We start from the raw sequence: 18,266 nt of genomic DNA, 5'->3' as shown, positions 1-18,266 counted from the left end.
CCCCCGCGTGTCGAACCTACCACCTGCACCTCCGGGGCGCTCTGCCTGCTTCGCCGCCTCTCCCTGCTCCCCCTGCCTGTCTGGGGAGCTCCCGAGGGCTCAAACTAACACAATTCATTTTGCTTTGTCGCCTAAACTATATATAAAAAGTATAAACTTAGGGGCTACGTTACTGAATGTGTACATCGAGATTGCAGTTTGGAAGGACACTCACTGTGGAAGGGGCCTCAGAAGAGGGAGGTAACGTAGGGGAACCTAGTTCTGTGACCTGCTCTCTCCAGGACTGTTTTCCCTTCCCTTTTTGGAACTGTGGTTTTCGACGTCACTTTCCAACATGGTTAGAATTTAAGAGTTACGGATTAAGGAAATCCCACTGAAGAAAAATTCTGAAAGGGGATGAAGAGATACAAAGGATAAACAGCTCAGAGCACGGGGGCAGGAGGACCCCCCCCTCCCCCGTTACTCAAGGAGATTCTGTCTGGTGGACATAACCACCAAAGCCGCTGACTCTGAAATGTAACCCCAGTTCCCTGAATCAGCGTTTGCCATCAACAGCAAGGACCCGGATGGGCTCCTGCATAACACACCAGGCACCGAGCCTTGTAATCGCAACGAAGACGCCCAACATCGTTAAGTGACATTATTATACACAATAACGGCCACAGGTAAGAGTGATGTTCTTAGTAGAACAATTTATTAATGGATATGCAATAGAATATCTCCCCCCCAAATCTTTCCAGAAATGACGAGACAGAAAGTCAGTTTGGTTTCGGTTCTCTGGCAGTTTTTTCTTTATGTAAACATAAAATATTTGAAGGAATGATCAAAGTAACAAGGGAACCCGTAAGTATAGCTTTTGTAATCTGATCTCAAACGGGTGCTTGGGGTCCATGCGTACAGCAGCGCTACCCCATGACTGACTTCGATGTTCTCCTAAACAGAAATCAAAAGGCTTTTCCTGGACTCCAACTACAGAAGCACAAGTTTGGTAAATCTCGGAAGAATGACCTGAACAAGGGCAGTCGGAACCGTTGCCGGAGGCGAGGCTAACGAGCCAGAGCTGGAGAACGCGCCCAGCCGCACACAGGCCGCCGCCAGCACAGAGCGCTGCTCTGCACGCGGACGCGATGACACAAACGAGTGCACAAAAGTTGTGCTGATGCAGGCATGATCGCGAAATATTTAAATGTCCTTCAAGGCGCGTCTCCGACTTGTGCACACACGGCGAGCGGACCCCGTTGACGGGCCATGTAAAGACTTTTTAAAAACACGCGTTGCAGCCAGAGCGCTCCTCTCCTAACTCTGAGCACTCAGCGGTGATCAGCACGCACATGAAGTGCATCCATTCAGATCCGGGTCTAAGCCATCGCGTGCATAAATCAGGAACGAGTGGAAGTCATAATCGTATTACATAAAGAGCACGGTTTCCGGACCGCTCGACTCATTCACGCTTACTGTGTGGAAGCAAGCGTGGCTCTATCAGTTTTCAAGCCAGTGTCAGGATGCAGGCACGCGCTTACACGGTCGATCGCATACACAAGTAATGAGAGCTTGGCGCCATTTTGAACACCCTTCACACCTTCACCCACAGTCCTGACCAGCTGCCGTCTCACAGAGGTCCGCTCCCTAGTAAGAGCCCACGCGTGATATACACGTCAAAAAATAAACCGTATTATACTAAGAAACATTACCGCACGATACAAATGTTGAATTACCATGGATTCCTATGAACTTTGGGAATCTACTTTTGCAGTTCAGCAGAACAGTAAGCACTTACCAAGAGCATTTATAAGTAATCTGTACAGCAGTTTACATTTAGAGGAATTAACGTCTGGGAGTAAGTTCATTGAGTTGAGAAAGTACTCAGTCTCGGTCTTCTCACCGTCTTAAGTTCAGACCTTATTGACGTACACAGGGACACACAAACCTTATTTCTAACGAACAAAGAAGAGGCAGTGGTCTCGCACGGGCAGTAACTAATTTATTATCTCGGGCAGCGGAACAGGTAGGAGTGGGCCCAGTGCAATAATGGAGACGTTCCCGGAGGCCGTCAGGTGCATTTTTTAACCTTGTGAATCAGCGTTAACAGAAGGCACTTGAAAGGCTTTTCGGGGGCTTTGCCGCCGATGTGTGCTATGCCAAGGGCAAACTTGGTAAACAACTGTGCAAAGAAGGCTCTAGTCATATCATGACGCTTCCTATTTACTTCAAAAGGCAATATTCGATATATAAAAACGGAGTAAATTAAGATGTTAATATATTAAACAATTTATAAACATTTAAAATTATCGATATCTTACAAAACAGTTCTGTGACGATACAAATTTTTGTTACGAACAAAACACGAATGAAACGGAGTACAAAAACGACTCTTAGTTAGCGTGTTAGCTGGGGGACGGGGAGGGAGGAAGGCTCAGACCTTAAATCTCATAGCTTCATGACATAAAATATTCCTAATTAAACTTCACATGTACTTTTAACACTGAAATACAAAAAAAAAAAAAATTGAAATTTTCAATCATTCCTTGTTTTAAGGCCACTGAAACAAGTTTCACATTGTTAGTTTTCGGTGATGTGCTCTTCAGAGTCCAAGGACGTCTGGGTTAGCTCGTCACACCCATCCCGCTCCCGGACTTTCACTAGACGGTGCATCCGTGGCGCTTCCCCCTGGCCCTCAGCAACGAGACCGGCGCCCAGCACCACACGTCACGGTGGCTGGGGCTCAGTCACGGGACGGGAGGGCGCGGGCTCGCCGCTCGCTGCGCCTGTGGTCTGACTCCAAGGACGGTGGCTCTCGGGATACGGTCGCTACGACAACGTTGTTGCTAGGACAATTCCAAGGATCACAAGCAAAACAATTACACAAATGATAATGCACATCATTTTCTGCAAGATAAAGAAAAAAACATTAATTAATTCGCATAATTTGCCAGGTCTCAAAGGAAAGAAATCGCTAATGTCATTTCTTCACAGAATTCTCCTGGAATTTGAGTTTAAAATGCCCAGTCCCCAGGCACAGGACAGGGAGGGGCGGGGAAGCAAAGTTCCAGAGGCAAAGCACCGGGTGCACGTACCGAGTTAACGGAACTTAATAAATCACAGCAGGTGTTGCTGGACAACAACCGTGGGCCCCTGGGGGGAAGGCAGCGTCTACCTGGCACCACGTGGGGTCCTCAGCGGACACTTTGTACCGATCACACGAACACTGCGAGCCGCTCTTCCTCGGACGCGCCGCACGTCTTTTTAGAACTTTAAACGAATCTACTTCCCATTTGCCTAAGACGGTGTCGCTTACACGCGTCTTTGCGCTGAGGCCCGATGCGCGGACGCAGGAAGGCAGCAAGCTTACTCAGCCCTCCGCTGCGCCTGTGGCCCAAAGCGGGCGGCACGGCACTTCCGTGGTTCCTCTGTCACAAACACGTGTCCTGCACACCTAGAAGCTACGCTACCTTCGGCTTCAGAGCCGGTCTCCTCCGGGGGACCGTCCGCGGGAGAAGGGAAGGAAGGAACAGAGATGACGGGCGGGCCGTCTGGGCGACCCTGCCTGAGCGCACGGCTCCGAGCTGGCGCACCAGCACCTCCATCAGCCACCGCGCGCTCGGATGGTCTGCGCGGCAGGCCCCTCGGGAAACTTCCGCTCGGCTACCCAGGGACCGGGGAGCTGCCGTCGGGACACCCCTCTCCGTCAGACCCGCACACGCGCCGGGCGTGAGGACCGCGGCCCGGCCACCCGCCACGCGCTCCCACAGACCCCGCTCGGCACCTTGATCTGAGACGGCCTCTTCCTCGGGCTTCCCAGCAGCGGCCACCCCTCAGCTCCGGAGCCTGCTCACCGCACCCGGGTCCCCCGGGGAAATGCCACCCTGGACGCGAGCTCTGACTTCCGGGGCCCGGGGTGCTGGCCCTGAGGGCGTCTGGGCCCCCCTCGCGGGTGCACGTCCTCCCCACCGGCCCCCGGTGCCGCTCCCCTGCAGCCCACCCCGGCCGAGCTCCTGCACCCAGATCTCCAGCTTTAACAACCATTCTGTCCAGCGCCCTGCTGCCAGCTGCACCCACACGCGTGCCCCTCTCCTCGGCGGGCGGGGCGCCACCACCTCCACCTCGTAGACACAAACGCGGCAGGGTGCGGGCCCTGCCTGCCTCCTCGGGTGGAACGGAGCGCCCCGCCCACGCCGCTGGGCGGTGGGCATTCGGTTACCCACCAAGTGCCTCCGCCGCAGGGCCTGGCCCACCGCGAGGCCCCCCTGCACCACCTGCTGAAAGAATAAATTACGTTTTCTAACGTGTAATCACGGACAGCAACCACTCGTGTATAAAAGAAATAACTGTTGGTGTAAGCTTTGGCGCGTCTTACCGAGGATTGTTTTGCGTTCGTATTTAAAGACACTAGGGTAGGGGCGCCTGGGTGGCTCAGTCGGTTAAGCATCCGACTTCGGCTCAGGTCATGATCTCACGGTCTGTGGGTTCGAGCCCCGCGTCGGGCTCTGTGCTGACAGCTCAGAGCCTGGAGCCTGCCTCGGATTCTGTGTCTCCCTCTCTCTCTTCCCCTCCCCCGTTCATGCTGTCTCTCTCTCTCTCTCAAAAATAAATAAAAACATTAAAAAATTTAAAAAAAATAAAATAAATAAAGACACTAGGGTAAAAACCAGCCATCCGGGCCCACGGCCCAGAAGCCCACTGCTCCCTGAGGGGTCACCCTGAAAAGGGGCGCCCGGAGGGGCTCAGTCGGCTGAACGACTGACTCTTGATTTCGGCCCAGGTCATGATCCCACAGTTTCGCAGACGTGAGCCCTGCGTCAGGCTCTGTGCTGACAGCATGAAGCCTGCTTGAGATTCTCTCTCTCCCCGCCTCTCTCTCTGCACCTCCCCGGCTCACGCTCTGTCTCTCTCGAGATAAATAAATAAACTTTAAAACCTGTGTTCATTTAACGGCATTACCTAACAACATCGCTGGGTCCAACCTAAGAACGAATTTTAATCTTTAGTGTAACCAACATGTTATGACCACTAGGAAAAATTAAGAAAGCACGTATTTTTAAAATTATATAAAAATAGCTCTTAAGTGCTATTACCCTGGCAAAGAAAATCATACACATCATTTTTCCCAGCACCAGGAAAGCCACACAAACGGGCTGTCCCAGGCCGAAAAGCAGTGGTGGGACCTGGCCGCACGCGGGGTCCCTGTCTCCCGTGCCATCTCCCTTTGCAGAAATAAAGGGCCGGCCTAGTGCCGCAGTCGCTTTCGAAAAGAGATAACGAATTCCTCAAGGACTGCCTGTCACCGTCCTGGCACCTGGCACTGCAAAACGACAGTCGAATGACCACGGCAAGACACCCTTCTCAAGGGACACGCATGGGACAGCGTTCCACGGTCACACGAGGAGGGCGCTCCCACATGGGGAGAAAACCAGAGGAAAACACAAATGTACCGGAGTCTGGAGAAAGGGGACAGTCACACAGTGAACAAAATAAAGTCGCTTTCGTCAACGACGGAGACCTTCTCCCCAGAACGTTGTAAACTGACCGGCAGGCTGACAGCACAGGCTCGCACGACAGTCAGGAGGTACCGGAAAATGGACGGGATGCCGGCTCGTGGAACCCAGGGAGATGGGAGGATTTTCACCCCCGGACTTTTCTTTTTTTTTTTTTTTTAATTTTTTTTTTTTTTTAACGTTTTATTTATTTTTGAGACAGGGAGAGACAGAGCATGAACAGGGGAGGGTCAGAGAGAGGGAGACACAGAATCTGAAACAGGCTCCAGGTTCTGAGCGGTCAGCACAGAGCCCGACACGGGGCTCGAACTCACGGACCGCGAGATCATGACCCGAGCCAAAGTCGGCCGCTTAACCGACTGAGCCACCCAGGCGCCCCACCCCCGGACTTTTCCAGAAAACTCCGGTTCCCTTCCCTCCAAGCCAGTCACACCACAAGTGGGGAGGTCTCACAAAGCAACTGTTGCAAAAGCGAAAACGTCAAAGGTGCGTTAACCCGCGAAGTGCCGGCCAACGGAGAAGGCACCACCATACCGTGGCCGCTACATGCAGGGTGACCAGCGGGCCGGGGGCGCGCCTGCCACGCCAGGCGGTGCGAGCGCCCCGGAAGCTGCATCGGGCCGCAGGAGGAGAAGGCCCCGTGTAAAGATGCCCCCCACCCGCCCGTTCACCCTCCGTGTGTGCAGCGGCGGGACCGGGCTCCGCTCCACGGGCGGCTGGTATTACTTTTAGGTCAATGAGGACTGGGCAAGCATCACTGTTAGCTAATTGGCAAAGTTAATAAGTACATTAGTTGATTAGTTACTTACTGCCTCGCTGGCAGGGGGGCACGCACACTGACGTTGTCCACACCATCATTTGCCAACCGATAAGCCAATAATTAGAGCAATTATGGCAACCACAGCCACTGACACAGCCACAATTATCCACTTTTTCTGTCAAAGAAAAGCAAGCTGATTACATCATGGTAATTTCATATCGCCACATTAGAAGACCTCATTCAGTGAAAATAAAACGATCCACGGGAATCTCTTAACATGTAAGTTACAGGACAGCTAATTAATTATTCAGCAGCTTTTAGTTCTTAAAAAGGGTGGTTTTTCCTTGAATAAGGTCAGACTGTTTGGAGACGGTTCTAGAACCCTTAGGACCAGCAGTGAGCGAGCCGCAGGGTCATGGCATGCGGGTAAGTTCCGAGGGGCTGAGACGCACACGTGCTGCTCTCTCACCTCCCACACGCACAGCCACGGGCCCAGCTCAGGAAGGAAGCTAAGAAGGCAGCGGCCCACGTGATCAGCCCCCGCCCTCCTTGGTCCCGTTTGCTCGAGGTGGCGGTGGACTCCTCCACGGCTCCCGCCAGGCCCCAGAAGATAGACCGCCCGCCCAGGGAAGGGGACGGTCACCGTGTGAGCGGCCGCGGCCGCGGGGCGTCTGAGAGCAGGGTGACAAGTTCAAACAGGCAGTGGGGGTTCACAGGTCAGGTGTTCACGGACAGTGGGGGTAAGTTCGTTTGTGAGCTGCTGACGCTCGCCAAGGACGGTGAGGCCTCGCCAGCAGTCAGGGTGGAGACGGGTCACGGCACCGTCTGTTCACAGCGGTCATCTCTTCACTCAAGTTCTCGCTGGCCGGCCCGCTGGTTGGGTCACGGAGAAGCAAAGAGAACCGCCCTCTGCCAACGACTCTGTCACCGAGTCCCCCGCGCCCGGAAGGAGGCTGAGAACTTCCCGCGTGCGCCTCATCACCTCACGTCCTCTGGGAACGTTTGGAAAAGCGGGAACACGGTGACGTCGGCAGCCCTGCCTCCCGTCTCAGAGAGAATGACCACGTGCAGAGGTGCCCCAGGAGAAGCAGGGCCCGGGCTTGGCCGGCTGAGCCGAGCCCACGCGTGCCTCCCGTCCCGCGTCTGCGTTCAGCCCGCACGCTGACTCCTCGCACAAACTGTCGCCCTTCCTCTCTCCCCGGCACCCCGGAACCGCCTCTTGGTAGGGCCTTTGTGGGCGACGGGCAGCGGGCAAGCAGGCTCCCAGGAAGGCAGGTGAGCCCGCACGGCCGGCCCGCAGGACGGGGCAGCACGGCGGGGGGCTCTGTGCCCACCTTCTGCACTTGGGGGGTTGGGGGTGGAGGAAACCCGGGAACTGTGGGGAGAGTTGTCTTGTCTTGGAGTCAGGACTTAACTTCGTCTCTCTGTTGTGTTCTCACAAGAGCTCTGCCCACACACGGCACACTCAGAATTCACACACTCCGACTCCCAGAGCCGAGCGGGGCCGCTGCAGGCGGCTTAGGCCCGGTCTCGGGAACTCTCTGCCTCCAGACCAGACGCGTAGCCAGCAACCCAAGGAAAGAATCGAGTGTTCGCTGCACAAAATGCGCACCCGACGGCTTTGAGAACCTCCAGTCCCGTTAGCTCTGCGTTACCCGCCAGCTGATGGCCCACGACACAGAGGACTCGAGAATGGGAGGCGGCCAGGCTGTGGGTTTCGTTGCTCAGAACACAGTCACGGCACGTTCCCCGAGACAAAGTCTAAAACCTCTTAGCAAAAGAAGCACTTCAGTTGTAAAATGAAATAAGAACTTAAGCAAGCATTTATTTCTTGGAATAGCTATTAAGTCGGGCTACATCAATGAAGAGAAATGAAGAGAAAAATGCGCTTCAAGTCTTAAAAACCAAACTCACCCTTCTAGCTTTGCTGTGATATTTAATCGCCTTTTTTGTTTCTTCTTTAGCGTGTTCTACATAGTCTGCGGCGTTCAGAACGTTTTTTTCTATGTTGTTGATCATTTCGCCCTAGAAACAAAAAGTTTCAAGCTTAGAGGATATTCTCCCACGACTTGAGCGCGTACCCCCAAGGCCGCCACAGCACCAACGACATCTTCACGTGAACGCAACGTGCACATGACGGACACCGAATGTTTTTCACGCTTACGACAACACGAGAACATTACAAATGTGCCGACGTGATGATCAAAATGTAAGTTACACTGTAAAAAGCGTGAACAGGGATGAGAGGGATGGGCCACAACGGAGCACATTCTGAGACATGCTTTCCCACGTGCGCTCCTTGTGACGGCGGGCGCAGCCAAGGACAGGCGGCTAACTCGAGGCGAGACCAATCTCTTACTGTTACCACACACACACGAGGGACAATGACGTCCTTTCTAGTGCACAGGAACTTGTGCTGATTTCTTTAAAACATCGGTCTGTGTGACACTAAGTTCGCCGAGTGAAGGGAACCCGTGGCGCGAGGCGGGCGCAGGGAGGTGGCGGGGAGGGGACAGCGTACCTGGCTCTCTGTCCACAGCAGACACAATCTGCAGCAGTGACGGCGCAGCGTTAGGAGAACGACGCATAATTAAGTCACGTGCTCACCAGCTCAAGCTTACTAGCGGTTTTGACTATACACAGAGTTTGAATTAGGCAGGTCAATGTAACGCATCCCTAACCGACTTCTAAAAGCAAACAACGGAACAAAGCTGAGAATATGGCCATTTCTCTACTGGAGCTTCACGCAACATACTTGGCGTGGAGCCATTGTAATTAACGCCGGAAGCACGCTAAAATCTTCCACGATTACAAAAGCAACGCGGTGCCCTTACGGCCTAGCCGCTCCCTTCAGAACACTTCCGGAGAAGCAGCTGGCAGAAACACACACTGCTCGTGTGGCCTCGGCGAGGGCTCCCCCCCGACCAGAAAGGGGGGGCCTGCCCGTGGTTGCTCGTTTCCCCTAGCAATCGCACGGTATCTGAGGTTTTCACGTACTTGATGATAAACGTCTCCGAAAGGTCGGGGACCCACGTGGAGAGTGAGTCCCGCACGCGGATGGGTTTCCTGTCGTCCTCGTACAACCCAGAAAACAAGCCGGCCAGGGCTTAAGCTTCTCCGGGGCCGCTCCTGCCAGAGCACGCCCGAAACCAGCCTGCCAGCGAGTGAGGACAGATCTAGCTAAGAGGTCCGACGCGGACGCTCCCAGGGCACAGGCGTCAGCTGAACCTGACCCCTGAATCCGCAAGCGGCTGCGAGCAGGCCTCACTCGCTGGTGCGACTGCCACGGAAGGCCTGAGGGAGACTCACGGGAGCCAGAACAAACGAATGCACACACCCAACGGGAACACGTCGACTCGTGGTTTACACCAGATTTCAGGTCTGTTAAGAACTGCCTACGCTGCTTCCATTGTCTCGCGGGGGAACCTTCGCAGCCCCGGGGTGGCCCGCCCTCCCGGCCTGCGAACCGGACAAAGAACACCACGCAGAGAGCGAGGCTTCTATCTGTGGCATGGACTAGGCCCCTCGGGGCCTACTCCTCCAAAGACTTTTAAAACTCTCTCCCAACTACTGTTCTAATACACGTTCCTTGTAAAAACGTGGAAGTACACGTGTCTTAGAGAAGAAACCTAACATCCCCACAGCTGCACCGTTGTCGTCCGAGTTGGTACATCTCTTTCCTTCTGTGCACACAGTCCTATGGAGCCGAGTTCACGCACGTACACACGCGTGCGTGTGTTACACACGACCGTATCTATACAGATGTGTATAAACACACGTAAGATGGTACAGCTGCCTCTTCACTCAAAACTCCAGCACGATACCTGCACGTCTCACTAAAAATCTCCCTGACGAAAGTCTGCCGCCCGTGGCCACCCGGTCGGTGGGCTGTCGTGTGGACACACGTAATGCGAGTGAGCGAGCCACGGCCTCCCCGTTGCAAGTTTGAGCTGTTTCCAGCATCTGCCTCACGAGAACACTGCACTCAGTTTCCAAATGTGGAGAGCGGATCCGGAGCAATGGCTTTCTCGGGTACCTGGACCCGACACTTCACCAACACCAGGCGTCCGTCCCAGACAAGGGAAAACGTGGGCGTTACCTGGGTCTCAACGAACATGGCCATGTCCGTGAACATCTCGTGTAGCTCCCGGATGCTGGTCTCCAGCTTCATGATGTCCTTGTGACGAGACTCAATTTCATTGAGAGCTTGTCTAGTGATCTGTGAATCTGATATAATCTTGGGGAAACAAAGGCAAGAGAGAAATACTGATGAACTCAGGGCGGCTCGGAAGAGAAAGCACAGGCACGGGAATGCGGCCGCAGCCCCCCAGGCACTCACGTCTGCGGTGAAGACCGAAGGGCTCCCGCTTTCCAGCATTTCTTCCAGCTCCTCGTCGGTCGTGGTTCTTCCAGCTGTGAGATGAACACAGGCCCCGCTCAGAACGAGCCGACACTTACAATGACCGTTCGGGGGTGCCTGGGTGCCCCAGTCGGTTAGGCACTCGACTTTGGCTCAGGTCATGATCTCACGGCTCATGGGTTCGAGCCCCACGTCGGGCTCTGTGCTGACAGCTGGGAGCCTGGAGCCTGCTTCCGATTCTGTCTCCCTCTCTCTCTGCCCCTCCCCTGCTCATGCTCTGTCTCTTTCTCTCTCAAAGATAAACATTAAAAAAAAATTCAAAATGACTTTTTCAACCAGAAGTTAGCAACTAAACCTGAGTTAACCTTTTTTTAAGTTTATTTATTTGAGCGGGGAGGGGCGGAGACAGAGAGAGAGGGAGGGAGAGAGAGAGAGAGAGAGAGAGAGAGAGAGAGAGAGAATCCCAAGCAGGCTCCGAGCTGCTAGCATAGAGTTGGACGTGGGGCTTGATCCCACAAACTGTGAGATCATGACCTGAGCCAAAATTAAGAGTCGGGACGCTTAACCGACTGAGCCACTCAAGTGCCCCAGTTAACATTTTCAAGCAACATCGTTCTAGCCTTTCAAATAGCTTTCTTGGGTGAGTGTTAATGATGAGAGAAATTAACATAAGACTAACAAGCAGGAAAAACTGGAAAACTCTCATAAAAAACCTTATAATTGGAATGAATACAAAAATGTAATTTTAGTAGGAATGAGAACTCTAAAAAGGGCGTTGACACATAATTTTTTGGCACAATGGCTTTCGTAAAAGTCTAATTCTGGCTTATGGAAAGAGAATACCAACGTATGTTATCAGCATTTATTAGAAGATTGTAAATAAAGACTGAACATTAGAATCAGATGCTTTAATACTTGCTATGTTTTGGTTGTTAGTATGTTTCCTTGAGTTGAACGTATTCGTATTCTCGATGAAATACAGTCACAGGTTTTTGGAAAAACTCGGTTGACAATCGTTACGTTTTACAATTTGTGTCACACGTAAAAAAAGTTAAATGAGGAAACGTCGTGATCACAGTGTTCACGGCAGCGTTATTCACACGGCCACCGCCTGAGCCAGACACACGGGGTCCACGCACACAGCACAACACAAGTCATCCGGGAAAGAGGGGACATGCCAGCCGCGTCAGTATGGCCGAACCCTGAAAAATCTGCGTCAGGTGAGGGAGGCCAGTCCCAAAAGCCCGTATATTGTACGATTCCGTTTACACGAAGCGTACAAAATGGGCAGGTTTGTGGAGGCTGGTGGCGGTCGAGGGCTCCGGGGAGGAGGCACGGGGAGGACTGATGACGGGGCAGTTTCTTCCAGGGAACGAAGATGTTCCAAACTGGGCTGTGTGGACGTGACAACCACGGACCTGCCCGCTCTGGAAACCGCTCGTGTGGCACGTTCACTGGATCCCAAGAAGGCTGTGGAGATGCCGTTTATTTATGTATTTATGTATTCATTTATTTATTTTTATTAAATTTTTTTTTAACATTTATTTATTTTTTTTAAATTTTTTTTTCTCAACGTTTTTTATTTATTTTTGGGACAGAGACAGACAGAGCATGAACGGTGGAGGGGCAGAGAGAGAGGGAGACACAGAATCCGAAACAGGTTCCAGGCTCTGAGCGGTCAGCACAGAGCCCGACGCGGGGCTCGAACTCACGGACCGCGAGATCATGACCTGAGCTGAAGTCGGCCGCTTAACCGACCGAGCCACCCAGGCGCCCCTGTGGAGATGCCATTTAATGAGGTTCATATTCACAGCTGTTCTGGGTTCCCCCACCCCGGGGGGACACCGCACCCGTCGTGAGGCCGTGTCGCGGCCGAGGAGCCCCGGTCTTCTCCAACAGGGAGCGGACAGCGAGCACACCGGACTGACCTTCCTACGGTCAGCAAACTACCTTCTGCCCGGCGGCAGCCAAGCTCCATCGTCCAAGGGCGACGGCCGCACAGACGTCCTTGAAAGACCGTCTGGAGCCAAGGGCAGTCAGTGTGAGGCCCACAGAGAACCGTCTCCCAAGGTGGGGCAGGGGGGCTGGGGGCAACGGAGAGACACCGAGCAACTGATGGCTGGACGTTTCCCAAGTCTGATTAATACCCTAGGAGCAATGCCAGTTAGAACACAGTGCGAGGCCGCCTGGGGGCTCCGTTTTTAAGCGTCCGACTCTTGATTTCGGCTCAAGTCATGATCTCAGGGTTCGTGAGTTCGAGCCCCGCGTCGGGCTCTGTGCTCCCAGCGCGGAGTCTGCTTGGGATCCTCTCCCTCCCTCTCCGGCCCTCCCTCTCCCTTGCTCGCATGTGCACGCACGCTCTCTGTCAAAAATAAAATAAGTGAACATTTTTAAAACCAGAAAGTAATCTAAAGTCCACTCCGCAAGGATTTTCTGAGGGACGTAAAGAAAACGTTTCGGTGACTCGATGAACAGGAAGCCCTGGAAAGGCTTTAGGCTTTGCAACATTGGCAAAACCAGAGATGAACTACTGTTCTGAAGCCACAGGACTTAAGCAAAGGACCTTTGAATCGAACCGCGTTTTCGTCCACTCACTGATCTCCAGCTGGCGCTGTATGCGTCCTTTGCTCCGCTCCCGAAACAGAGTCTGGGCCTCGTTGTACTCCGTCATGACCTCCACGAATTTCCGAGACAGCACGGAATGCTATTACCACGGAAACACGAAATTAATACACAACGCTCACTTCTTCTGTAGCAAGCGAGGCACAGAAACCACAACGGTCGCACCTGCCCTTCAACTGGACCCGAACGGGTGGCAGCCAGCTCCGGACGGAGTCCGTCCCGGGACATCACGCGCGTCACCCGGCTTGACTCTCACAACACCCCCCGGCTCACAGATGGGACACCTCCCGCTGAGCGGACGTGGCCTGGCACCCACACAGCCAGGCAGAAGCGAGCAGCCTGGACCCCGGTGTGGGCACCACAGACCCCTCACCCCCCAAGCCCCCAGGGTTCGGGAAATTCGGACGACACGGGCCCGCAGCGTGGAATCTTTTCTTCATAATAAGGAGGTCTCCTAAAGACACCACGACCTTTTACACGGAGATGCTGTACGGATTCATGTGACGTAAAGACAAACTATTCTGAATCTGAAAGGGAGACAAGAGAGGCCTGTGCTCACTAGACCGACGACCAAACCTGGGTTCGTCGTATCCGGAGATCCACTGAGGTGCGGTCCCCACTCTCATCCTGATCAAAACTCTGCTCGATAGCTGGAAATGAACAGGAAAAGAGTCACCTTTTAAACTAAACAATGGATGTTTCTCAAGCCAAACCTCAAACTACTTTTCTTTCTTATCTTTCCGATTCCTCATAAATGTATGCATCTTGGCAACAATCATCCATTGTTGATAATCTCACAAAACAAAACCAGGTGTTATATCTTAACATTTCAAAGAAAAACAAAAGACAAAACAAAACGCCCGACTCTCACTGGGTTTGGAGAAGTCAACTATCAACCGACAGGAAAGAGAGAGGAACCTGGGTGACATCGGCTTTAAAACCCTGAAGCGTAGCAAATTCTGATGCACGAATGCCCTGGTTTCTCCAACCAAAAGAAAACTTCCAGGGGAAGATGCAAAGAGAATCTGAGTCTTAAAAACTTGGGGCGCGTGGGTGGCTCAGTCGGTTGAGCGTCCGACTTCAGCTCAGGTCATGATCTCGTGGCTCGTGGGTTTGGGTCCTGTGTCGGGCTCTGTGCTGACAGCTCGGAGCCTGGAGCCTGCTTCGGATTCTGTGTCTCCCTCTCTCTCTGTCCCTCCCTCGCTTGTCTCTGTCTCTGTCTCTCAAAAATGAATAAATGTAAAAAAAAAAAAATTTTTAAACTTGAAGTGACACGTCACCAATCACAGGGTAGGGTCCTTATTGGGAACCCAATTCAAACACACTGTGAAAAGAAATTCAAAGATCACTGGGACGCGTGCATTCCCATGGGGTATTTCGTGACCAATAACCACAATGATCTGACCTAGATATAATCACGGCACTGTGGTCGTACTTTTGGGCGAAAATCCTTCTGTTTTCGAGTACCCTGGAATCCACACTGATGAAACCACCGTCTGGACGGGCTTCGAGCCACCTGGCAGGTGGGAGCCCCTGAGCCCCTGCATGGCGCACAGATGAAGGGTGTGAACGGTGGCAGCTGGCGGTCCCCCCCCCACCAGCTCCCACCTGTCTGAAATGTCCCCAAAACAGTTTTTTCCCATCTGCAGAGATTTCCTGGATGTGAACGCTCTTTTGTAACAATTAAATACAATGTGTCTTTCCAGCAGGCCCCTCCCAAAAGCCACCTGTTAGAGCTGAACCTCCAGCTCCACAGAGGCTAAACCCCGCGCACTTAGCGTTCAACAGAACCTAAACGTAAAGGATTGAAGAAGAACCCGTGATTCGTGGGAAGGACTGTTCGCCTTCTCACGTATCTGCAATTTGGCCACAAGCGTCCTACAGACACGCCTCTGTAAGAGGTCAACCCTTTATCAGCAAATGCTTGACCTTGTTGAATATTCGTGCTTCTGTCCCCAATATGCCAATTAACAACCATTAGCTTTAGCCCCTGGTCCTCCGTCCTCCCAGCCGGCAGTTAAAGAATTCTCGACTCATGAATCATTTACAGACTTCCTGTTCCAGATACACACAAATAATTTAAAGTGCCCATCGTGTGGACGTTTAGAAATGTGGAAGAACAGAAAATGATAAAGGAAATAAAGACGAGCCACGTGCCGCCATGAAGGGTCAAACGCAGCCAAAGCCTTAAACTCACACTTCAACTTGGCTCGGATTTTACTGGCAGTTTTCTTGATTTCTTTGTTCAGATCCTCAAGGTCTTCCTTTGTTTCTTAAAAAAAAAAAAAAAAAAAAGGTATCTGAGCTATAATATCCAACAGCAATAATGCCCAATAAACGTATAAATGGAACAACATCCTTGGCAAATACTCAAGTGTTTTTATTTCTTAAGAAAAAGTATCCATCTTGCCAGTGGTTCACCAAGACCAAGGGACCCCACTGGCAGGCGGAGCTTGGTAGAAATGCACATTCCTGGGCCCCGCCCCAGACCTCTGGGTGCCGTTCTGCCACCAGCAACGGGACCTGACAAGCCCCCAGGTGACTGTGATGTGCACCTATACTTGGCTGGTTTGCAGCCATTAATTTGGTGGAACAGGTCACTGGATCCGTGGCTAACACCTAGACCTAAGAAAGAAAAGCAGAAATTAACCAAATCCCGGAAAAACAATTCTCCCGTGCGTCTGATTTCTCTTGTGCTCTCCTCTACCCAAGCAAGGCGAGCCCCTCAGGGGAGTGCTGGTGGCCACACTGTGTCCGGGCTGGCAGAGCGAGGGCCCAAGTCTACAGGCAAACGCACACCGGGCAGGATGTATGCAGGGGTGTGGCCCCGCTGAGGACGGGGCACAGCTATGAGCGGGGAAGGGGGTGGGGGGGACGGAGCTGCGGTGGATCAGTGCAGGCAGAGCCCCGCTGGCACTCCCCGGGAGCACTCCCCTCGCTGGATAGGAAAGCCCCTGGGCTGTTCCAGGAGGGGGAGACCCCGGGCTCCCTGCTCACACAGGCAGGCGGGGGCCCAGGCGTAAGTGAGAGACGAGAAAGGGGCATTGCCAGCCACAGCAGCGGGCCGCGAGGCTGTCCTTGGCAAAGGTGCCATTTCAAACCACTGAGAAATGACTCTCAGTGCTCTGAGAAAGGTGCTCTCAACACCCCTGCTGGGAACTGTCCGGAAAACTGGACGAAACGTGCGTTTAATCTGCTTAAAGACACCATAAAGCTACACGGGCAGGGAAGAAGACCCGGGAGAAGGACACCCAGGGAGGGAGCCAGCTGCTGGAGTGGCTGTAAGCTGGTGGCCACGGAAGAGGGGCCCTCGCAGACCAGATCCAGGACCGCAGCTGCTCCCCCAACCCCTGCCACCTGTCAGCAACGTTTACAAATCATCTTTTAAAAAGCAAAATACTGAGGCGCCTGGGTGGCTCAGTCGGTTGAGTGTCCGATCTTGGTTTCAGCTCAGGTCATGATCTCACGGCTTCCTTGTGGGTTCCAGCCCCGCCTTGGGCTCTGTGCTGACAGCATGGAGCCTGCTTGGGATTCTGTCTCTCCCTCTCTCTTTGCCCCTCCCCCACTTGCTTTGTCCCTGTCTCTCTCGCAATAAGTAAATAGACTTGTTTTTGTTTTGTTTTTAAAGATGAAGGGTGGTAATTTTTTTAATGTTTATTTTTGAAAGAGAGAGAGACAGAGAGACAGAGCACCAGGAGGGGAGGGGAAGAGAGAGAAGGAGACACAGAATCCAAAGCAGTCTCCAGGCTCCGAGCTGTCAGCACAGAGCCCAACGCGGGGCTCGAACCGATGAACCGCGAGATCATGACCCGAGCCCAAGTCAGACATCTAACTGACTGAGCCACCCAGGTGCCCCAGTAAATGAACTTTAAAAAATAAGAAGAAAATACTCTCCTAGGATTGGAATTACTGCTACTAGCTTTTACGTACAAAGCCCAGGACTCCACCAAAAATAACCAGGCAAACAAAGAACAGCAGACGAGCTGCACAGACCCACAGGGCGCCTGTTAGTGGATCATCAGACACAGACTTCTGACATCATTATCCTCGAAGGGGTAAAACACAAAATTAAGAACTTTGTCAGAAAACCGGACGGTGCACAAAGGAACCAGGTGACGTTGCGGGACCAAAACTTCTCTCGCCCAGAAATAACTCAACGGGCAAAGAGAGGTCCGCAGATGACTCAGAAACACAACTTCCAAGTAAAACGAGGAGACGGTGTCTCCGGGAAATAGAGAGCGGAGGGCAGGAGATGCTGAGAGTACAATGAAAAGGTTTAACTACACAGATTTCAAGTCTCCCAAAGAGAGAGGATAGGAAATCGGGCAGAGACGGTTCACGGAGAGAAAGTGGCTGAAGTGGCCAGAGGCGTGGACTGAAAGATCCAAGAGGCCTTGGGGAAAGCAGGCAAACAGAAAGAAAACCACATCCAGAAACGTCAGCACAAAATTGCTATAGCAAAGACCAAAACCCAAGTATCTTAAAAGCTACAATTCGACAGGTGACTTTAAAAAACACAAAAACACAAAAACAAAAAACAAACAAACAAAAAGGCACTGGAAAGATAACTTCAAGATCTTCAAGATGGTCAAAGAAAATTACTTCCCAACAGACTCCTACACTCAGTGAAAACATCCTCCAAGAACAAGATTACAGATGGAAAATTTCAGACAAATGCATACTCCCAACTAAAAGCAGTGATAGTGTTTTGATTTTTTTTTTTTTAATTTGAGAGAGAGAGAAGGAGAGAGGGAGAGAGGCAGAGAGGGAGTGCACAAGCAGGGAAGAGGAGCGGGGGTGGGTGGGAGTGGGGAGAGGGGAGAGGGAATCTCAAGCAGGCTCCACAGTCAGTGCAGAGCCTGAAGCAGGACTCGGTCCCAAAACCCCGGGCACAACCTGAGCCAAAATCAAAAGTCAGACGCGTAACACACTGAGCCACCCAGGCGCCCCAACAGTGTTTGTTAGAAAGAAACAGTCTCAGATGGAAGGTGTGAGGCCCAGGGATAAAGAAGGAGCAGCGGTGTGGGTGGTA

The 18,266-nt window shown here is 52.5% G+C and overlaps 1 protein-coding gene across 6 annotated transcripts in view; it reads right to left on the bottom strand.

The window, feature by feature from the left end:
- Positions 1–672: 672 nt before the first annotated feature.
- Positions 673–18,266, bottom strand: part of STX2 (syntaxin 2) — a 35,839-nt gene continuing 18,245 nt past the window's right edge. For 3 of the 6 annotated variants that reach the window (XM_053901883.1, XM_019433800.2, XM_019433799.2), the window contains exons 4-11: positions 15,432–15,506; positions 13,811–13,884; positions 13,208–13,316; positions 10,592–10,665; positions 10,352–10,489; positions 8,167–8,277; positions 6,302–6,427; positions 673–2,886 (exon numbers count right to left, since the gene is read on the bottom strand). In XM_053901883.1, coding sequence (XP_053757858.1) covers positions 6,347–6,427; positions 8,167–8,277; positions 10,352–10,489; positions 10,592–10,665; positions 13,208–13,316; positions 13,811–13,884; positions 15,432–15,506 — 662 coding nt within the window. In that variant the 3' untranslated portion in view covers positions 673–2,886; positions 6,302–6,346. The other 3 variants (XM_053901886.1, XM_053901884.1, XM_053901885.1) reach the window with 3 other exon arrangements.

This window comes from Panthera pardus, unplaced genomic scaffold (genome assembly GCF_024362965.1).
Source record: "Panthera pardus isolate Hobbes unplaced genomic scaffold, ASM2436296v1 HiC_scaffold_14, whole genome shotgun sequence".
Taxonomy (NCBI): Eukaryota; Metazoa; Chordata; class Mammalia; order Carnivora; family Felidae; genus Panthera; species Panthera pardus.
This window is presented reverse-complemented; position numbering and strand designations above follow the sequence as displayed.